The sequence below is a fragment of the Aethina tumida genome, chromosome 2, assembly GCF_024364675.1.
Source record: "Aethina tumida isolate Nest 87 chromosome 2, icAetTumi1.1, whole genome shotgun sequence".
NCBI classification, from domain to species: Eukaryota; Metazoa; Arthropoda; class Insecta; order Coleoptera; family Nitidulidae; genus Aethina; species Aethina tumida.
Genome location: NC_065436.1, coordinates 28547848 through 28572557, shown reverse-complemented (window position 1 = coordinate 28572557; position 24710 = coordinate 28547848). Strand labels below are relative to the sequence as shown.

General features: G+C 28.4%; 2 protein-coding genes across 3 annotated transcripts in view; one reads left to right on the top strand and one right to left on the bottom strand.

Moving 5' to 3' along the window:
• Positions 1-3632, top strand: part of LOC109599255 (discoidin domain-containing receptor 2) — a 120269-nt gene extending 116637 nt beyond the window's left edge. Inside the window, exons 16-17 of the mRNA XM_020015210.2 lie at positions 180-329; positions 1649-3632. Of these exons, the coding sequence (XP_019870769.2) occupies positions 180-329; positions 1649-1798 (300 nt within the window). The 3' untranslated portion in view covers positions 1799-3632. The remainder of the gene's footprint in view (positions 1-179; positions 330-1648) is intronic.
• A 228-nt stretch (positions 3633-3860) lies between these two features.
• LOC109599262 (autophagy-related protein 13 homolog) overlaps positions 3861-24710 on the bottom strand; it is a 35490-nt gene continuing 14640 nt past the window's right edge. The window contains exons 3-4 of one of the 2 annotated variants that reach the window (XM_049963674.1): positions 8645-8966; positions 3861-4963 (exon numbers count right to left, since the gene is read on the bottom strand). In XM_049963674.1, the coding sequence (XP_049819631.1) occupies positions 4757-4963; positions 8645-8966 (529 nt within the window). In that variant the 3' untranslated portion in view covers positions 3861-4756. Of the gene's footprint in view, positions 4964-8635; positions 8967-24710 lie in introns of both variants that reach the window. The other variant, XM_020015222.2, reaches the window with a different exon arrangement.

The following is a 24710-nucleotide window of genomic DNA, read 5'->3' as shown; positions in this document are numbered from 1 at the left end:
ATTTTAATAGCAAAAGCAATCACCACTACTGAAAACCTATTAACTGTGGTAACTGTGAATTATGGTGGATGCGCCAGGTTAGAGGTGAAATTTGACGAATGCGCCGTTAAATTGTATTTTACGACTTAATAGGATAATATATGTGGGATAGTAAAAGGTATATGTCCATTTTGTTTCAGGACCGATACTCTTGCTCAAGCTCCGTGTGGGCGTTCGCCGTGACCCTGTGGGAGATCTTAAGTTTCTGCTGCGAGCGGCCATTTAGCAATTTATCCAACGAGAAAGTCATCCAGAATACGGAGCACATGTACTACGGCGGCGAACTACAGGTAATTCAATTACACTAATCCCCTCTTGTTGTTACTTTTGTTGATGTTCGCTACTTCCGACTCTGCACACTCTTATTAAAATTGTGCACGGAAGACGGATCGCCAGATTACCTGGATTAATCCGGACGAAAACTTCCATTTCGGTTGATGTATCGCGTATAAATATTGTTTCTCTCAAGGCGTTCAGGATAATTAGGAAATGTGGAACAAAATGTTTCTCGTTTTCTATTGTAATTAGTTCAACTGGAGTGCTTATTCAATTTTTTAAAGTGTCAGTTAAAATAATTTTTATTCGAAAATCTCACTTTCTTACATTAAATTCAACAAACGAATAAATGTTAAAGAAGCCTTTATTAATTATCAATAATATCACTTTCGTTATCAAAAACCTTTTGCCATCTAGTGTGCAAATTTTCAATGCCAGACCGACAATAATCTGTTGGTTTTTGAGTAAAATATCTTCAGATGGCATTTTGGACACCTTCGAAGTTTTCAAAGGTTTTGCCACTAAGAAAATGCAAGCAATACGTTGCATGCGATAGATCTGTTGGCTTTGTTTTCTTGGAATAGATTATAGGGGACCCAAACACTGCTTATTTTTCCAAAGTGCTAAGTGCTATTCCTAGATTGTTGATCATGGGTGTTTGATAATTCTTCGATTGTTAGACATGGATTAGCTTCCACTTCTTCCCTTAGCATGTCGTTATCTAATGTCGTGGGCCTTCCTTAACGATAGAAGAAAGATTAAAATTACCGGATCTGAATTTGGAAAACCATCTTCAGCTTTTACGAACGTCTAATGCAAACATTGCAAATATTTTTGGTCGCAACTGTTGCGTTACTTTCCTTGCAAAATCTTAAACAAAATTGCAACAACAGAACTTTTAAACCAACAATAAAACTAATATCACAAATTGGAAAATTAATCAAACAATACTAATTTAAATTAAAAAAAAAATTGAATGTTAACCGCAACATTTTTTCAGTCAAATAATATTACTGGTAAAAATAAAACATATTGAAAACATTTTTAAACCAATTTAATCTGGGAAATTCAAATCACACACTTCAAAAGACGCTCGTATAGTTTTGATATGTTCTGACAAAACAACTAGCTTCCAAGTCTATCGGAAAATCCACATAGAAAACATACATTTCCGGGCAAACGTAATGACTTTATCTTACCTTGAAGCCCGTAAAAAGAATGAACGTAAAGAACTGTCCCGGAGCGGTGTTTCAGTAATATCACCGATATTAAATTCAACCGTTGAAAAACCAAAACGATATATCATTCACGTGTTTTTCCTTTTTGTCCGTAGGTGTTGCTGAACAAGCCGCCGTCGTGTTCGCCGGAAATCTACGACCTGATGTGCCAGTGCTGGCGTCGCGACGACACCGACAGGCCATCATTCAAACAGATCTATCTGTTCCTCAAGCACAATAACAAGGATTACACTCCTGCCGACTGAAAACTCTAGTGATCGATTATCCAAATGCTACATACAATCGTCTTGTGTACATACTATTTCTTAGGGTAAACATTTGTTCACGGCGAGCATACTACACTCTGTCTCCCGCTCTATTTTCAGCCGGGATCTGTCTGTTTGTCCGTCTGTCGCACGATGTAGTAATTGTAATTAGTCTTGGCGAGATGTTGGCGACAGTGACGGATAATTTGTCCGGCGTAATCCGGATTGGATTTTGTACAGATTGGACGGGACATGGGCAAAATTACTGAAATACGCATACGGAGGCATAATGTGTTTCTAAAAATATCCTGTACATGTCTGCCCTCACAATATCCAAGAGAAATTGTTCCATCTTTGTAGTTTTGCTTATTTCCTCCTCAAGAACAATTACGCAATTCGTATACCACTTCACAGGATATCGTCTATCATCCTCTTTTGTAATTGTATAAATATTTAACGTATTGTGCAACTAAAACTACACAAGAACAATTGTATATCGTATCATAGAATAAAGCATATCACATGAATTTAGAAAAATTCGTATGTATTTATGGACTATGTCATGTGAAGACTTAAATTGACTAATTTATTTTACAACTCACGTACTAATCTGTCATCCTCTTTTATTTGTTCCCAAACAAAACACATTTTGAATTTTCAAATATGTTTGCATATCATAAACGAATATAATTAATCTCACAAGTACTTAATTACACAAGTTTTCAAGTAATTTCAATGTATATTTATATAACTGATAGTATGGCATCAATATTACTTGATATTAAGAGTTGTTAATTTCGTGCTATCCACTATGATGTAAAAAGTTTGCTTGAACAAATAAAGGAGAATTTTATTAATTATCGTTATATTTATCAAGTGCTTCCAAAAAATACCTATGACGTAAAATAATGGCTCTATCATTGTTAAACAGATTTAAATTTATCAGGATTTCGTGAGTTCTGCAATAAAATTCTAGTCCTATGATCCCTGATTATAATGCAGAAGCTGTACGAAATGCAGTTTGCTAAAATGATATATTTTTTAACAGCACAAGAATAGAATAATTAAATAGAGTAAAAAATTTTGCTCATTCGTATTATTTTGCTATATGATATTAAACGATAATAGTAATGTAGGGACAATCTAAAATTACCTAAACGTAATGCATTTAAACCGTGTATTATTGTTTTAGGGTCTGTAGAAAATTTGTAAAATATCACATTTAACAACAATTATTTTTACTTGTTCTTGACTTTTTTAAAAATACGGACCAAAACACAAAAAATATATGACAGTTAACTAATGAAAATGTATGTAAATATAATCACGCAAACTCTATAAATGTTAAATAAGTCATTTAAAAATAATTGTTTTAAAATTGTTGTCGCAATTATTTTTAAAAGAACTGTTCAGATAACAATGTATTAATATTGCAAATTTCAATGTGATTTATTGTATTTCAAAACTGTGTACAAGTACTCAATTAAACAAAATTGCAACAGTTTGCTGATATTCAGCAGTAATAATTGCAAACCCGTTTAATAAATAGTTTATTATTTATTAAACTCAACTTATTAACGGTCGAAACGAACAGAATTATTATAGAAATCAATTAATAAAACAATACAACTATTTCGATTGTTAATCATTGTTTTGTTTAATCGAGTACTTCATGAAAGTAACATATCTACTGCTCTATCTCTCAGTTCTCGTTGCACAGTATTTATAGAATTAATAAATATTAGATACGGACTTATTATAATAAAATTGTTCAATAAAAGTAATTGTAAATAGTCTATGATAATTTATAAATATAAATATATAATAAACTAATTATCTGTTTTTAATTATACCAATTTCCCTTCATTAATAACGATACAAATTATTTATAGTATTAGTAAATTTCTACTTACGTGTTTAATTAAGTGTAATCTGGGTTGCCTATATTAATACTGAAAATTCTAAGTTTCAGTATTAACATAACTCAACTGTTTTTATAACATTCGTAAGATAATAAAAATAACTTTTATACAAACTTGAGAGGGTTAAAATAAAACACACATTTAGGATAAATAGCATGTATTTAAACGTATAATATAATTTAACAGTCAAAAACATATTTTGTACCTGTTATAATTTCAAAAATTTTGAATAAATAAAGGACTTTGATACAAAAATAAATGACGATTACGACTAACATAAATAAGATTGAGCAAACCAAATATTGACTACACTAACACAAAACGAATACAAATACTAAAGGATTTATTAAAAAATAAAGGGTGTCCAGAAAGCACCTAATTAAACTAAACCGTACCATTATGGTACACGTAACAATATTCTAGAACAAATATAATTAATTCACGAACACAAGCAGACAAAAATCATGGGTTTCTCCTAAAGACATCTTGGTTGTATTGGTTCGTTTAATTAGGCACATCTCCAGAATAAGCATAGAAATCGCTGCGCAACACAACAAGCAGAGGAAACATAAAAAGAACTGCAATCTATATTTAACGTAAATAAAACCTATGTACTCTCAAAAATCATTATGTACTGCTTTCAATTTGTAAAGCAATCCTTACAATTAGATTATGTACATGTTTACAGTCGTTTTTAACTTTATCAGTCTTTGGTGAAAAGGATCTGTGTTATAAAAAATATAACTAAATCGGCAGATTGTGACCAGTAAACATTGGTTGAGTATGCAACGTTTTTATAAAATTCAATCTAAATCACTTTAAGAATAATTTCGACTATTAAAATCTTCCAACCTCAACCGGCATGCATAATGATCACAACCTTTCTACAAAACTATACACCGAACAATAACAAATTTTGACACCTAAACGTCTAAAATTTCTTATTTTTTTTTTCTTTACACAACGAAATATACAAAAATAATAAATATAATTTTCCCAAGATATCTCCAATTAGGAAACCAAAAAGAAAAAAAATCTAGTTGTTGTTCGGCGACTGACAAAGCGACTGTACTAGCGAATCGTACTGGTCCAGATTCGATTCGAACGACTCCAACTGTTTCGTCACGTCCAACTCGGCCAGGGGCGGAATCTCCGTGAATTCGAGGAGCGGCGGCGCAGTCTGCCACTCCCTGTAGAACTTTCCCAGCTCGCCGCTCGCGTTCGTGCTGGCGAACGGTGTTTTCTGAAAAGCAAAAATCCTCGTTAGCCTCAAAGTACATCGTGGAGCGTGGCGGGTGATAGTAAAAAAAAAGCACAAGCCTGTTAATCGCAAACGTGTACCGAAATGATTCGTCTGTGTTTTCTCCTCGGTCCGGTTGGCTCCAATTAAGGCGGACCTTACGTAATTGCTTCCGCATAATAATTCATACGGGCAAATTATTGTTTGCATTGGCGTACGTACGTGAGTTGCATAACGAGAGCAAACCCGATATGCAATCGATAATAATAATTCTTGTCGGTTTGCGATTTGTGTCACCGCTTATCCGGTCGCAATTAGCGACAATAAAGACGTTGCTGCTGCACTTAACAAACATCATTAACAAACGGACGGCAAGGAAAATGGAGCCATTATCCTCACCATGTGGCATTGCACATACTTTTTCCATGGTGTAATTTGCAAGGTCGGCTAGTTGGAAGTTTTTTGCCCGCAACCGGAACACAAGTGAATGCGAACGGATCGATAGGGATCTGTTAGTTTATGGAGGCGGATTTGCATATTGTACAAAGAGAGACAATCTCTTTTAATAAATCCTCCGCGTCTCGGAAATGGAACGTTGAGTGCGCCGCAACAACTGGGTCCGCTTTGAAGTGAACGCCAACTGAAGGATTTATGGTCTAAAAGTGGAGTTTATTGATAAAACTGCAAAGAAACTTCATGGAAGATTTCGTACTAAAAATTGAAAGCTCTATGAAGTCTAAGATATATTTAGAATTTATTGATTGTAAATAATTCATTACCCACATCATATACAAAACAATAAACCTCATAGATAGTTACAAGATATAAATAAATGGTGATTAAATTTAATAGCTTAATTAAATAATACTTTAATCGATAAAATTACACAAAAGCTATCATAAGAAATACTGATGAGATTAAATTTTTTCAATTGTTAAAACAGCTGCGATAACTAGAAAACATTATCTTATTTGTAATTTGGCGCCAAGCAATATTACGCTGTCTCAGTGTTTTACAATTATCTCGTGATAATTGTATTTTTATAATACGCTTATCATTAATAACAAAAACATTACGTTGTTCTTACTTAAAATGCCAAACAAATTCGATTGAAAGTCAAAAGATTCCAAAAGTCAACATCCTACGTAATAAAGTTAGCGAAACAATGCTAATGAATTTACTGGAATATGTGATTGGATTGTTCCTAATTAACCTTTTTTATAATCATCAGGTCATTGTCTCGTACTACCTTTGGTCGATCGAAATGTCTTATGCAGAACAATGCAAATTACTGCGGTCGACACAGCTGACAGTTTCTCTTCTAATAGAAAATCGATTGACAATCAGACTTTTTTAAACTGTTCAGGTTAATGAAATTGTGAATAACATCTGCAAATGGGAAGACAATTTATCCGTTTAAATTAAGGGAGATATTCAAGTAATTTTATTGGCAATTACATGTAAAATTTAAAAATCCGAAAATATACAGAGTTGCTTTGAAAGTAACAATGTTACTGAGGTTATAAGATGCACAAAATTAAACCTAAATAACGAACACCCTATATACAATTTGGGAGTACTGTACCCCAAAAATGAATTTTGCACCATCAAAATTGGTAGCTTTATAAACATTTTAGTTATATCATCAAACTTTGTTGAAAAAATTAATAATTCAAACTATTGGCTTTAGGTATAGACCCATAGTGCAGCAATTTGATTTGCATTGCAAATTTAAAAAACAAAAAATATTTCTATTGAAAATATAAAATGTTTTAAGATGCACAAAATTAAACGTAAATAACGAACACTCAATATTAAATTTTACAGTAAACACAAAAATGATTTTTGACTTTATAAATATAATATAACATTATGAAAGTCTATTAGTCTGTAAATTTTTTTATCTGAAATTGAATAACACAAAAACTACTGGGTATAAACAAAAGACTATGGCTATACCATTCATTTTATTTAAGTATTCGAGTATTCAATTGAAACTAAATTTGTCACATCCAGTGAAACCAAAAATGAAATTTTATTCAAAATATATTGAAAAAGTCATTCAAATAATTACTACAAAAATTTCAAATCATTCTTATTTCCATTCTTCATAAACTTCTAATAAGTAAGCTAAATCAACCTGTATTTATGTTTTATTGTATTTATTAAAAGATAATGTAATCTAAATATAACTAACCATGCCATAATGAAACTGAAGGAAAAAGGGGAATCCCAGAAAATGCTCGAAACTGCATTTCAAGGTAATACACAAAATATCCATTTTTAGAGATATAAATGCCGTTTTTTTAAAATCATCCATCAGATATTTTAAGGGTAGTCACGTTTATCATTTGTAAGTATAAGTCGGCCACATACAACACGTTCAAAAGAACAGGTTTTTCCTAAATCCTTTAATTAATTTGAAAATTATGCAATATTTAGGTAGCGTTTTATTTGTAGAAACTGGAATGTTAGACCACGACAAATACTTCGATGGAAGTTAAAAATAGTTATTCAAATTGACATAATGGCACGGTTAAAGTTCTTCGAATTTGTTTAACAATGACGTGATTTGAATACATAATAAACATATTGTCAACGATGATAAACCGAATTTTTAGTCGCTTATTGGGCAATTAAAATTATGCAATGGCAACAAAATTTTTGCCATTAAATTCGAATTAATTGGACCGATAGTGTTAAACAAGACAATAAGAATATTTCGACAAACAAACAACTTGTTATTAGAGAGTTAATAAACGTGATTGTAATCGATTAGTCACATGCCGTTTTACGAATTTCACTTTCAAAGCGACTGTCAGTGTTTCATATAAATTTAACTATTGATTTCATTAACTATTTATCACGGCGAATCCTTGAAACTTTAGGAGATAAACAATTTATTATTCATAAGGACAAGCCTTGAACTATTTGTTAAGAAGCTAACATCTTTGTCATAAATTGATCCAAAATATATTTAAAGAAAATTGAATTTGCATGTTAAAACAATTTTATTTTTACATGGGAAATGTACTTAAAATAAAATGTATTTTGTCAACCTTGGCCTCGGCGACGCCTGGCTATTTTTAAATATGGATACCTCAGTAATAGACACGTACGCATGCATACTAAATTATGGGTATTGTTTTTAGTATTAAAAAACGATTATGTGAAGAACGTCATCGTGTTTTTGCTCATGAAACCAGACAAGTGTTAAGCAAACAAATTAATTTATAACTATCCGGAGTTGAAAAACATCTCGATAACATTTTCCTTCAATAATCAGTCTTAATTAATGGACGTCATCGTCGTCTAAAAGGAAAACCACAAACCGACAACACAGGAAAAATGCTTTTATGATAACAATGAACCCGATAAACTGAACTGTAAATGCAATGATTTAATGATTCCCCGGTTGGTGCGTGAAGTAGTAACAGGTTTTAATGATTTATGCAAAATCAAAGGTGACCCAGTCCAAAAATAGTGTTTTTGAAACACCTGATAATGGATTGTTAAAAATTTTGTTAATGCAACTCCAATCTTAACGGTAATTACTCAAGGACCATGACGTAACGTCTGACATTTCAAAATTTCACAAATGGTGGGTACAGTTTGTAATCCGGCTCCCGAGAACCCTCGAAGAAATACATGCAGCATTCAGCAGAAAAAATTTACCAAGTCTACCATAATGAAGTCGTCGTTCGTGGTGAACATCGTTAGTCTGGAAGACGTCGACGACTCCTCCTTCTGTTCCTCTTTTTTCTCCTCTTCAGTTTTGTCGTCTTTGTTTTTACCATTTTTGTTCTCATCGATGGCGGATTGGCCGTTTTTCGATTCGTTCTCTTCGTTTTCCTCCGAGATCGACGGCTTTTTGTCGGTGTATTTGAGAAGTTTGCTGAACGGGATGATCAAGTCTGGATCCTCGTATTGTTTAAATTTGACCGGCTGGACGGTCGCGAACGGACCTATCCTCATTGTTTCGGTCAACGAAGAAGTTTTGTCGTCACTGTAAAAGAAAAAAAGTACATTAATTGTGGTACTCCTACGCAATTTTGGGATCAGTGAGTTATGTGGGTCACTTCTTAAAATAGTAAATGGAGGTTAGGCCAAAACTGATACAAATATATTAATTTTGTTTCTACGGAAATTCCATTGGTTATATAAAAACCAGTTTAAATTTAAATTGAACCAACACAAATAAACAGTTCATGAGAAATTATCCTAAAAGCACATGACTGCGTGATGTCATTCCAATAAAATTGTGAGTTATTTTCTCATTGAACACATGCCAGCCAGAAATGTGCATTGTATAAGTAGGATTGAAACATGTTTTGAGAATTAAAAACAATCAAATTAATTTATTCGATAATATAACAATCAATAATTTGTTGTGGAAGGATATTTTATCCGGTCTCATTAATAATTGAAGTAAATATATAATTAATTTTTTTTACCAAGGATGTTTAATAAAATTTTCCTTCATCAATAATAAAACTATGTAACCAGTAAACAACACGTAATCATTTAATTTATTCATCGAATAATGGCACTAATAAAATCTCTTTACCAATTGCGGAAACAATAAATGAGTAAACGATAAACAAACTTCAAATCACTCAACAAACATAAAATAGAAAGTTCTACAAGCAATAGAAAACTGGATGCAATAATGCATTTTCATATTGTGTGTGGAACCAATCAATATGATTCTAAATTTAAGCAAATTAATAATAGCTTTATTTACTAATTCATTCATGTTACAATTAAACAAAAACGACAAATGGCTGTCTTATAAATTAATATTCTCCTATTTAAATCTAAACTTACTCTCCTAAATAAACAAATAACTAATTAAATTTTTATATTATTTTTCTCTAAAATTAGTCGGAGATGTAAAAATATTTTTGTTAATTTATAATAAGTTTAGGCTACAGTTTAATGAGAACTTACTGTTAAATAAATGTTTCTTTAGAAATTTTACAAATTATATAAAACTACAGAACTGAAAGCATTTTTTTCAAACAAAATATTGTTGTTATGTGTTTATAATAAATATTTTTCATATTTATTTCCAAGGAAATGGAATTTAGAAAATTTAGTACTTCAAATAATTATACAAAACATTTTCAATTAAAGTTAATTTAGCTACTAATCATTAACAGATTATTAAAAAAATGTTGAAAATAGTCAATCAAATTTTTTTTCTACAGTATTAGTATAAGATGTAAAAATATTTTACTTTAAGTTATTGTTAATAATTGTCTTATTATATACAAAATTACAGAACTGAAAGTTTCTTTAAAGAATCTTCAAGATTTGATATTTAATTCCAAGGAAGTAATACATTTACAATAAATTAATCTATTGTTATAAAAAAAAATAAAATAATTTTTACAAATGTAAGAAAATTTTTTATATTATTAAAAAATCATTTATTATATATATTATATTCATTTCAAACTTAAAGGAACTGTATAACTTTTCCTTCAAATATTTTTTACTTTAAACATAATCTAACTATTCACTTCAAGTCGATTTTTATTTATTGGTTTCTGCAAAAATAGTTCAATTTTTGTAAATATTTTCAAACAATTTAGTACTTCACATAACTACAAATATTTTCAATTAAATTTAACTTAACTACTATTATTAATAGTTTATAATAATATTCCTACGTATGTCAGTCACTGATATCTATTTACCACCATAATTTATTTTATTGGTAACTTTTTTAACAATTTACATTTATCATATTTATATCTACATCCACAACACACAAAACATCGAACAACGTCATAATGTTCATAAATATTGCAGTTACTCCAAACAGCATTTATTTTTCTCTTATTCTGTGACATTTTTCCAGCTACATGGCAACAGCAAATATGTGAACCTGTTTTATTCGCGGCCGCCAAAAACTGCAACCAGAAACTAGATTGGCCTTAGTAAATAGAATCCAAGGCAACGACCCGCAAAAATTTCGGTGAAAAATCCGTGCCAGCCGCACATACACGTTTGTTACCGTGCGAATTGCGGGCAAACATGTTCCGATGTGCTAAAATTAAAACGAACGACCGTGGCAGATAAGGAAGTTAATGGTTAAATAGTGCAGGCTCGATTAACGAGAGAATTCGTTTTGCACAAATGCTCAACGTAGATTGACCGTGGTGGAGGCATAAAGAATTTCAAGCAGTTACGGTTTATTGATTGGATAAAATATATCACTTCTGGTGACCAGAACAATGCCTCATCCAAGGAATTCCTAAGAATTCCATTATCAATCGGATTTTTACCGACTGACGAAAGTGTTCGAGTCCCATTGTTGAATCCGTTCAAAGTTCATTCGTAGGAATAATCCATCCATTCGGTCACATCGCCGGATTGTACGGCCGTCGCGGCAATTGCTCATTGTTATTTGCATTGTTGTCGCATTCTTGTAATGAATATGTTTGCTCTTTTTGCCACACCGGAACGACAAACATCGCTAATGGAATTCGATCGGGAAGTAAGTCCGTATCGGAAAACCATCGACGATGCGATGCGGTATTTTTAGTAATTCTCGATAGTATTTACGGAAGTGCACGGTATTTTTAGAACGAAAACAAACCTGGAGGCGTTGTACGATGCACAAAAACCTTCGGTTCGTTTGGCGAATCGCGCAAAGTAGGAAATGAACAGCGGGGAAGTCGTGTTAAAACAACAGGAGATTAATTGAAACAGGAAGAACCATGTAATCGGTGATTCTAGAACTTTACTGTATGTGTGTGTTTGTATGCGATTGATGTGACCTAGAAGTATACAAGGAAAAAAAATAACAACCTACGGTTTTTTGATGCAATGATGTAGATATGCAAAAATGTATATTTTTTATTCAGTTAGATAAGGATGGATGTTCAAACATTTAATTCCATCTTGTATTACTTTAACTGACTAAAAATAGACTGGTCAATCAGTTTGATGAAATTGACCAGAATGTAGTTTTATTATTAACGAATTAGTTGATTTAGAAAATCGCATTCTTGATGGATAAGATGAGAAGATATTTATGAAACAAAGTAAATTTAAATATTTAGAGAATTTTATGCAAATTATTCGATATATATGTATTTGAAATAACAATAACAATTAAATTAATTGTTTTATATATAAAATTAATGTAACAAAATTCTAATTAATTATATAAAAATACAGAACGGAACAAAAGTTTTTTCAGATTGAAAATTGTTGTAAAAGAAGTTGTTCATAATAAAACTTATGTTTTATTTATGTGATTAAGAAGATCAATTAAATTAAACCTATAATTAAGTTGTAGTTGAAAGGTGCACAATGATTTCCAATTCAATTATTTTTTTTTATTAGTTAAAAATGAATCATTTTAATGTAAAGTTAATTAACCACTAGTCATGAATAGTTTATTAGACATTGTTTAAAAAATTTAGCCAATTAAGTTTTAAAATTAACTTCGTTTCTAAAATTAGACTCAGATGTTATACGAAAATATAGAATTAAAAGTTATCTTTTCATTTAGAATATTATTGTTATGTGTTTATAATAAAGGATTTTCAAGTTTTGATATTTAATTTCAAGGAATTGGTACATTTACCAACTGTTTAATAAAATAAATTTATCTGTTATTATAAAAATATTAATATTTTCTATAAATGTTATTTATAAATTTTAATTATATTTATTATTAAAAAATAAATTAGATATGTAATTGTACCTATAAATAAGTTATTTATTTCAAAATCAAAGGAAATCAATAATTTTCCCTCCAAATATTTCTTTTCTTACTTAAAAAATAATCACTCAACTATTCACTTTTCAAAGTGGATTTTAATTTATTGGTTTCTGCATAAATAATTCACTTTTTATATAACTTTCATTCAATTTAGTTCTTCAGATAACTTTAAAAAACATTTTCAATTAAAATTAATTCAACATTAATTATTAACAGATTATTAAATAATGTTTAAAATATTTTTTCTGTAGTATTTGCCTAAGTTATAGAATATTGTTGTGTGTGTTTATAATAAAAGATTTTCAAGTTTTGATATTTAAATCCAAGGAATTAATATATTTACCAATTAAAAATAAATTTAACTATTATTATAAAAATATTAATAATACTTTCCATAAATGTAATAAAATTTATTTATATTTATTAATAAAAAATCAATTACATTTCAATTAAAAATAATTTAACCACTAATTATTAAACAATATTAAAAACAAATAGTTAATAAAATTTTAAAATTATTATTTCTTTTCTATAATAGCTGTATAAGATGTAAAAGTTTTTAGTTAATTTCTGACAATTTCAGGTAATAATTTAAGGAAAATTACTGTTTAATAATTGTTATACACGGTTCATTCTAACAATTTAAAATAAATTTATGTATTGTATATAAAAAATTAAATACTTTTTATATATTTATTACAAAAAAAAATTTTAAATTATGTATATAATTAACATATATTTATTTTAAACTCGATAGTTTTCCCATTTAAATATTTTTTATTACTTTAAAAATAATCTAACTATTCACTTTTCAATGCAGATTTCTTTTTATTAATTTCTACATAAATAGTTATTTTTTTATAAATATACTCAATCAATTTAGTACTTCGAATAACTATTAAAATATATTTTCAATTAATATTAATAGATTATTAGACGATATTTAAAATAGGAAGCCAATCAAATTATTATTTCTTTTCTAAAAAATTATTCTAAAATATATAAATATTTTAGTTCATTTATAATAATTTTAGATAATAATTTACTGAAAAGCTATTGTTAAATATTTTTTCTTGTAGAAATTCTATAAGTTATATAAAAGTACAGAACTAAAAGCTTCTTTTTCAGGCAGAATATTGTTGTTAAGTGTTTATAATAAGATTTTCAAGTTTTGATGATTCCAAGGAAATATTACCTTAACAAATTAAAAATAGATTTATCTATTATTATAAAAATAATATTTTCTATAAATGTATGAAAATTTACCTATATTTATTAATACTAACTGGTAATACTTTTGTTTCAATTTTTAAAACATATAAAAACATTTTTTATGTTTGCACAACTATTAAAACTTGAATGCATATTTTTCAATGCATTTCAAAAATAAAATTCATTTTTTAATTAAATTTTGAGCAATAAATGTAGTTACAATCGAATCTAATGTGGAAGGTCGAATTCTTGTGGAATAAGGTGTGAAGGTGTGAATTTTAGGTCAACCGACAAAAGAATTTTAAATTTTGGTGAATTTTATGCAGACTATTATAGAATGTTTGAAATAAATAGTCAATTAACTTCAAGATTGTCATTTCCTGTCGACCTACAAAAAATAGAAAACAATACAAAATTAGGAATGCAAAAAGCTAATAGCTAATACCACAATTCCACATTCACGAGCCATTAGAATTATATTTATGTAGCTTTTAAGCAACAAACATTAAATGTTGCAATACATATTATGTTACATACGATAATGTAAGAAATATTGAATAAACGGCCTAGGACATTCACGAAGTTTCATCACGGACAAATTTACCAAATCCACCGTGTGCAGCAACGGCGTTTATTTTTAGCCGTCTTGCAGCATTACGAAACCTACACTTGGCAATGAGACTTTCACCGAAAAACGAAAAATCGAAGACATTGACCTCGACTCCAGCTCATCATCATCCTCGTTCCACTCACATTTCACCAACCCAAAAAAACCTGCAAAGTGTTTCTGCGGCAGGACCCACGAATTATCATTACCATTATTATGTAGAATTAGTTCCAGACACGTTGGCGAACCGATCCACTAGGTACATAAATAGACCGGTGCTGGTGCTGGCGTTCCGAACTGCATCCGCGGCAGGGATCCTCGAGGGCAAGATACTACTGCTGCACCGAGTGCAAAAAAACGCCCCCGGACCCGAATGTCCTTGACGGAACCCGTTTTGCTGCGATTCAAGTCGGATTGGAGATCGGCGAGAACGCCGGTACGCAAGTAAAAATAACCGTCGTCGCCTCTGGGCTTTAGCAAAATTATTAATTTCTATGACTATAAATAGAAACGGTACGACCTCAGATATGACTCTGGTACCGAATACGGTGAAAGACCGGCCCCCAGATGGACAAACCATTGCATAATTGGACGAGTGAAAACTTCTTGTCTGTGGGTTGTTCACCTTGCACAAGTTTATCTATTTGCTGCGACAGAATAAATGGTACGTTTATCAGTGGAGAAGCCGATTCCCAGAAGAAGGTTGTCTTTGCGGTTGATTGCGGGGTAGGTCAAGACAAGCCGGAAAAGCCCGAGATAAAACAGTACAACCTTCCCACATTTACTTGAGCACTGCTTATCAATTAGGCCGTTCAACAATGCAATGGAAAACGAAAACTTTAAACCGCTAATTAAGCGAGTAATTGTGGGACAAACAAACAAATTACCTTGCTGAAAGGTTCGAGTCAAAGTCCACGTTATGAAACAGGCGCCAGGTTATTCATTCGTAATTACATGTCATCGTAAACAATATGTTGTTCATCCGTTCCCGTCGACAATTCGCTAGTACTCATTTCTCCATTACTCGACACTTTTTTATTTCTAGATAAGTACGGACTGGGAGAAAGCCATTAACTCACATTACGACCATTAGATTTAATTCTAATAATAAAAAACAAAGCCAGTGACACCACAACTGAGGAATGCATGGAATGCGGTGTTGTAACAGTTCGGTACGGAGTGGTTTATCAATGGGATCTGTTGTGTAGAGGTTGAACGTAGTTCTTGCGACTGTTAAAAGTGTCGGACCGTTATGAATTACCATGAGAATCTGGCGGTTGTTGCTGAACTTTGATTTGCCATGGAACGGACAAGTGATCTAGCTCCATAAAAAAAGAGATTGTGTAGTTTTGGGCAACTTTTTGGAAACGATTAGTACTGGTGTGGATCACGTGAAGCAATAAATTTTCTACTTTATTACATTCGAGTATGAAGGAGTATGAAGCGTATAACATACATATGATAAAAGATAAATTAATCAAACGGATGTGTTGGCTCACGTTGAATTTAAATGATATATGTATTCATATTTCCTATTATTACTTAATACACTTCTATAAGTCATTAAGACATATCTTAAAACAATTTTTTTGAGAGCGTCTTTAACATAGGAAGTCAATAATTTTTGAATTTTTACACAAATTTAAGTAAAATAAAGTCCAGGAAGATAATTTATAGAAGATTCCCTCTCCATTAAAAAAAATATATAAGTATTACAAAAAGATTGAAATTAATATTTTTTAGTTTAAAATATAAGAGTAACGTCTTTTCTAACAAAAAAGACAAGTTTTAAAAATATGTGATGAAGGAATTAAAAGTAATAGTAAAGAAAGTAATAATTTTTCTAACCAAAGGAAAAAAGTTAAGTTTGAAAAATACTTCTGTAGTCATTAAGACATATCTTAAACAAAACAATTATATGGTAAAAAGGTCCTCCTGCAAATTATATCTTTAACATAAGGAAATCAATAACTTGAATTTTTATACAAATTTAAGTAAAAAGATGAGAAAATACACTTCATAAAATAAAATTTAGACAAATAATTTACTGAAAATTCTTTGTCAATCAAAAAAGTATAAGTATTACAAAAAAAGATTTTCCAGAAGAATGAAATTAATATTTTTTAGTTTAAAAGATAAAAATAACGTCTTTTCTAACAGAAAAAGACAAGTTTTAAAAATATGTGATGAAGGAATTAAAAGTAATAGTAAAGAAAGTAATAATTTTTCTAACCAAAAGAAAAAAATTAAGTTTTAAAAATACTTTTGTAGTCATTAAGGCATATCTTAAACAAAACAATTATATGGTAAAAAGGTCCTCCTGCAAATTATATCTTTAACATAAGGAAATCAATAACTTTTGAATTTCTATACAAATTTAAGTAAAAAGATGAGAAAATACGCTTCTTCCTCAATCAAAAAAATATGAGTATTACAAAAAAAGATTTTCTGAAGATTGAAATTAGTATTTTTTAGTTTAAAAAATACACATAAAAATAAGTTTTAAAAATATAAGATAAAGTGGTTAAAAAGGTTTAGAATGTCTGGGCATGAAAAATTACCATTTTTGAACTTAAAATTTACATCTACAAAGATTTCTGTTCAAAATAATGAAGGCAATATCTTTTCTATTAGAAAAAAAATACAAATTTAAAAAGTATGTATATGAAGGTATTAATTTAAAATTTATATGTGCAAAAATATCTTCAAATTAAATAAATATAACTTTTCTAATTAGAAGAAAGAAGGTGAATTGTAAAAATATAAGAAGGGAATGAAGCATATCTTCAACAAGTTAAGTAGAAAGATACACTACAAAGCTATGTTCAATATAATGGAAGCAGTAACTTCAACAGAAAAGAAAAATTGAACCAATTTTTAAATGATTCGTTAACATTTCTAATTATTTTATACTCATGTTAGAAATTTCTCTAGTCAAATATTTGCACGTGTTTATCAGCAGACTGAATTACAAGTGAGTTAAGGTACTACTTTTTGTCAGTCTTGGCAGACATGCTTTTGCAGTTTAGTAACCAGAAAGCAAAACCGCGACGTGCACTGCAAAAATCATCGCAGCCGCCGCATAACAAGAATAACATCTTCAGCATGCCAATTTAGCAGACCTCAACGCCCAGCACCAGCATCCCGACTGAATGAAATCACGCCTTGTTAGGCCGCATGACTAACACCCATGTGAATGTCACAAGAATTCCGATTCGTAACGACAAACCAAAAACGATTCGCTTACCGCATGACGAACGAGTATCTCATCAGTGTTCCAACCATCATGCCGTTTCGAAATAATCGAATTGTTGAAGTGTGTGGTAGCTGGTAATCCAAGTTAACGAACGCGTCGCTCCGACTTAAGCTGATAGCTCGATATAAACGCACCGAGGTTTACACTGCCGATTCGTACGAGTACGACTGACAAACTGGTTTCCGACTCGCGGAACACCACGTTGACTCAACGTAGTGGACGGACGCGAGCTGCGCGGTCCGACTGCGCCGTGGCGGTGAGTCCGTCTTTTTGCCGGAGGTCGGGACAAATGATCAACGAATGTTTATCAAAGGACGTGGAAATCGGAAAACAACATGTTTTCAGTGTCCAATTTTTTAAATGAGATTTATGGGGACGTAAAAATTAATCGGCGCTTCTGAATTAGATCACATCAACATAAAAAGTTGCAGCCAAATGTTGTTTATAAATTATGAGCATAATTCAATAGACCCATTCATGTCTGATTTGCTTTTCTTTTAAATGTTATTTTATTGGTGGATTTTGTTTTTTTCAAATTAATTATATAAATAAGTTATTTAACATTTAACAAGTTCAATATTGTATACATTTTTTTAATTTTGAGAAGTATAATATTTTGTTACTATTTGTTTAAAAAGTTAATTTTGTTTTAACTTTAAAATCATAATTGATTGCAGGATATTTAATTTTTTGTTTATGAAAATTATTATTATTATTATTCAAAATATTAAAAATGTTTGCTTAAAAATGAAATTATTTCATGTTTTTACTTTTAAATTATGATTTATTGTTGAAATTTTATTTTTTAGTTTTTTATTTATTATTCGAAATATTTTCATGTTTTGTTCATTTTTTAGATTCATTTTGTCTAAAATTTAACTTGTCATACATTTATATATTAATTTAAATGGCCAATGAAAAATTGTACAATAATATGTATTTTTATTATTTATTTCTAATAATTTAATTTTACTTGTTTGTTTAAAATTTGAATTATTTAGTACTGAAGAACGATTTTTGTACAAAATGTATAATATAATATTTTATAATAACACCTAAATTATAATTCGCAAGTACGATGAAATCTGAAATCTGACATAAATAAATGACGAAAATATGGTATATGAAATATTAAATATTAAATTACATAAAAAAATAATAACTGCCATTGCTAAGTGTATGTTTGCTTTAAACTAGAGTAATTTATGGAATTCAATGAATATTTTTAAATGTAATATATTTTGTTATTATTCAAAATATTCATTGTCAAAAAATTTGATTATTTCATGTTTTTACTTTTAAATTATGAATTTATAAAAAAATATTATTTAATTATTATTCAAAATATGTTCTTTTATTGTAAGCATTTTTTTAGTTTTAGCATGTTTTATTGGTATTAATTTATTAAAGGACAAACAATATTTTTGTAAATAAATATGTATTTTCTTTTAATACTATTCAAAATATTTTTGTTTTACTTACTATTTTTAAGTTTAATTTTAATATATTTAATTAATATTTGTTTATTTCATAATTTATTGATGAAAAATTAATATATTCGTAAAAATTTTTATAATAATAATATAATAATGTAATTCTAATTATATTATTATCATAAAAATTATAAGAATTTGATTTTATGGCGTCGTAACTTTTTTAAACGATGTTTGCCAGCCTAAATTCGAAGCGGGATTACACAGCGACTAAATAATATATTTATTTAAACAAACTACTGTAAATTGAATAAAATTATATAATCAAAATATTTAACATTGAAGTTCACTATTAAAAATATTTTCCTTACATTTACGTTTATGTATATTAGACTGTTTTTTCAAAAGTTATTTAATATTAAAGTTGGATTGATTTAAATTTTTTTCATTTTCTGACGCAACCATCAACTTTATGGGAAAATTTTATATGACATTTTTTGTAGAGAATTCAATTTACTATAATTTATCTTCGAAAAAGTTTTTGATATTTTTTACAGATCATAAGTTACCTGCTGAAAACTAAAAATTTTATTAAATAAACCTTATTTTACTACTTAAAATTAAGCATTTTATTTAAATAAATAGATTTTTACTAAAAAAATTGTTTGTTTATTATAATCAAAGTAGTATATAGCGTTACACTAACAGACTATAATTTGGCAATTTTTTTCTGTATTCACTTATAACTAGCAATAAGTGTTTCACGAAAAGTATAAGTTACACACCCGTTTAAATAACACCGTTCCCGTGTTATTTAAACGGAAAATTAAAATTTACGATGCGGCACCTCTTAATATTAATATTAAGAGGTAAATATTAATATTAATATTAATATTAGAGATAAATAAGAAAAAAAAATGTCGATTTTTTTATAAAAACAGTCTAATGTATATAATGTAATGTTATTATAATAATAATATAAAATACATTAAATATATTTATTCAAAATTTTCTCGTTCTATAAATTATTTTTAAACTTATTTGTTTATATATTAATTACTCAATATTCTTATTTTTAAATCTTCTTTTATTAAAGAACATATATTTTTATTTTATAAAAAGATTTTATTATTCAATGTAAACTAAAACAATTGTGAAACAATTGCCAACTATTTATTTATAAATGGTTTGGTGTCTATAAACTTTTTCAATGATTGTTTATAAAGGATGAAGTACACAAAATAATATCAAGGTAGTGGCTTACAAATAATATTTAAATATTTTTTATAACTATATATTAGCACATTAAATTTTACTATGAAACAGAGATTTTTTAATCAATATGTTAGTTACAAAGTACATACAAAACTACAATAATATATTACTCATTTTAAAATGGCATTTTTTTAGAAAATTAAAACTATGCAAGTTTTAATATCTGCGAAAAAATCTATTGTTTTGTCAAAAAATTTACATTTTTGTTTGTATGTTTAAAATTATCAAAATAGCTACTAATAATTATCAATCAATTGTAGTCTTAATAATAATAGGTATAAAAATGTAAAAATTATTTTTATTCTCACTTTATTTGCGATTTTTTTAAGTTTATTTATTTAAAAATAAATTACTCCATATTTTTATTTACAAATCTTGCTTTACTAAAAAATAGATTTTTATTATTATTTAAAGTAAACTGACTTGAAAAATTACGAAACGAAATAATCTAATTCTATCTAATATAACATTGCTAATTACTTATATATAAATGGTTTAATTACTGTAAACTTTTTCAATCACTGTTTATAAAAAATTAAGAACACTTTTGTGTTCTAAATTTTTTATTGTCTTTAATATCAAGGTAATGGCTTACAATTAATATTTAATTGTTTGTGACAACTAAGTATTTACATATTACATTTTTATATAAAAATAATTAATTAATTAATTTTTTATACATTTTTTAGATATATATTTATAATTTTTCTATCTAATATCTGCTGGAATTTAAAGATAAAATCAAAAGAAGTTGCAATATTAAGATACTTATTTTAATATTACTTTTTTTTCAAAATTAAAACAATGCAACTTTTAATATCTGCAAAAAAATCCAATTGTTGATTGTCTATATTGAACTAAATAATGTTTAATATCCTCAAAGTAATGTTGATAATAATAGTGGTAGATTAAAAATAAATTTAATTTTAAGATCGCAAAAAATTCCGACATTGTTAATATAAGAAAGCGGTGATAAAGATTTAAATATAATACTTATTTTAATTTATGATATGAGAACAATGTCCTAAGTTAAACGCGCATTTTTGTACTAAATAATTCATAACTTTCCAAATCACATTTTACGTATGTAATACGTACACGCTATGATCTTTGTACACACCGTATATTAAGTTAAATGCAAACTTGCAAAAAGTGAAAAACCTTATTTTCCATATCAAAACATGAGGATTTACATAATCCTTTTGATTATTAGTTTATGTAAATATGTATGAATGTACATACACCAGCAAACATAATTTGATTACCAGTTGGTTGCAATTAAACATGTTAAATAATTATTATTTAATGGCAATTCATATTTTTCTTCCTTTTTCTTGATGTAACAAGCGGCAATTTCCTAACGAACACAAACATCGAAAACATCAAGTTGCGTGTACGTGACGTAAACAAGATCGACTCGAATCAGCCGATATACAAATTCGTGAACTGCTCACAACAGGCCAATGGTCAGTGACGCAAGATGGGCTCCCTATAGCAACTGCAATTTTAGATTCGACTATTAATGTGCTGGCGCCACTTTAAAAACCATCAAATGCAATTGTTTGTTGCCGACTGCTATTTTTTTTAATTGTACAATTTAATCATTCATAATAAATTCATGTTTTGTTGTGGCACCAAGAGCAAATTAGAATAATCAAAATTGATTAAAAATAATAAACAGTTTTCAGAATTGTGATATATCGTTGTTGTTTGTTTTTATTTCTTAATTTATTAATTATCGATGATATTTTATTACTTTTTGGTTAATAATTAACAAGAAGATGGTTTATGTTATTGTAAAATAATAAAATAAATGCAACTTGGCGTAAAGTAAATGATAAAAACAAGATAATTATGTCAGACATGTTTTGCTGTTTATTGTGATATTGCATGATTGACCCAATAAATAAATATGTATGTCGGATATTTCCGAAAGGTTCAATTAAGTTTCCAAAAAAGTCTCAAACAAACCTATTTTTTTAATATTTTTTGTAATTTTTGATTTTTTACAAATTATCGAAGAAAATAAAAATTTTATGATCAATCATATTATATGTAATGGATATTTGATGTAAAGTTTAATTTATGTTTTTTTAATAATAAACGAGATTTTTTAAAATTTTTTGACCAACCTGCAATTTTTAGAGACTTTTTGCCAAATATTAGAGGAAAATAAAAATTTTAAATAAATCATTATATAATTAATATATTATGTGCTGTTTCAATTTATGCATTTTTAAACCTCATTATTTTAATTTTTTACCAAACTTCTTAAGGATTTTGTAAGAAAATAAAAATTGTTGATTAATCCTTATGTAATTAATATATAATATGATGTTTAATTTTAAAAGTGCATTTAATAACAAACCTGATTTTTAAAATTATTTACTAAACTGCCATTTTGGTTTTTTGACAAATTTTGTGGAAAAATAAAAGTTCCTAAATATTTGATGTGATATTTAATTTATGTATTATGTTATTTATTAATAACATATCTGATTTTTTTTTAATTTTTAAGTAAATTGCCATTATTAATTGGAGGAATACGAATTTTGCTAAAAATTAACAATTTTTGATCAATCTTTATGTAATTAACATTTGATGTGATGTTTAATTTATATATTTTTAATAACAAATCTGATAATTTAAATTATTTGACCAATTTACCATTTTTGGAGTTTAGTTTTTTGATAAATTTAACAGGAAAATAAAAAGTCTTGATAAATCATTATGTAATAAATATTTAACGAGATGTTCAATTTATATATTTTTGATAATAAATCAAATTTTTTTAATTGTTTACTAAGATACCATTTTTAGAGTCTTTTTTTGGCAAATTTTGGGGGAAAATAAAAAATTTTAATCAATCTTTATGTAATTAATATTTTATGTGATATAATAATAATAATTTATATATTTTTAAAAATAAACCTGTTTTGACCAATTTGCCATTTTTGCAGGTTTTTTCACAAATTTTAGGGGAATATTTGATTTGATATTTAATAACAAACCTGACGTTTTAATTTTTTTGACCAAACTGCCAAACCAAAGTTCAGTGTAAAATGTTTGACTTATCTTAACATTTGATTATTATTTGTTGTTCAGAAATCAGGATAATTATCAAATATAATACTATAACATATAATTTCAAATTTCATATTCTATAATTTGATAAAAATGTATAGAGTAAACACATTCATGAGAATGACAAAAACTGTATCTAAAAATGTTAAAATAATTTGACCTAGCATAGATTAAGGAGAAAACTAACTTTACACACCTAATTATTACGTTATAATAATAATTACGAAATGTTATAACTTTCCAATTTATGGTCCGTTTTAAATTTAGGAGGTGCCAATAAAATTGTGTACAACAAAAACATTCGTACAATTAAAACGTATCGTTTACATAAACTTGGTCTAAAGGGATTTTTAATTACACCATTTTTTCTTTTCGTCACTCTCCTATCCTTGATTCGGTCACGGTTAATCCCATTCCAGACAGTCGAACTGTTTTTTCTCATTTAGAAGGTTTTCCCTGTTCGTGCTTACATAACAAAGTGACAAGTACATGTCGAGCTTCTCCGATAATCGTAACGAAAAAACATAAATATTGTCGCGCTAGACCGGGGAAATATATTAATAAATTCGCGCAGCGTGAGTACATCGCATCCGCAGATTTATGCGCCACAAACAAAATAAATAATGCACGGTGCGGCTGCACAAGGCAATAATTCCAAGAATGCGCCTATTGCCCGCCGAGGGAATAACCGAATTGCAAAAGGAAGAAGTGAATAATCGAGATTCTAGGCGAACGTGGGGGGGAATTTAAACGTTTCGCAACCGCGTTCCGCAATGTATTTTACCGTGCAGTTTTGCCTCGAAACAAGCGAGGAGCTACAAATTTTTGTAGCACGATTTAGAAATTGTTTGTTAACAGATATTAGTTAACTGATAATTACCGTGATATTTATGCTTTGACAAATATAGAGGAATAATTATATGCTGATTCATAAAAAAAGGCAATGTCTTTCTTTTTTAAGATGTCTTATTTAAAATATGACCAAGAATTCAATGATCAAATTGAGAATATTACCTATAATGGTGTCAGAGAAATAGCTTCTAAATAATTCAATATTAAACTTACTTTGCAATTTGGGGTGCATTAGGCAGCCAAATACCAGAAGAGCATATCCAGCATTGTATGCTTTTCGTGTTTCATAA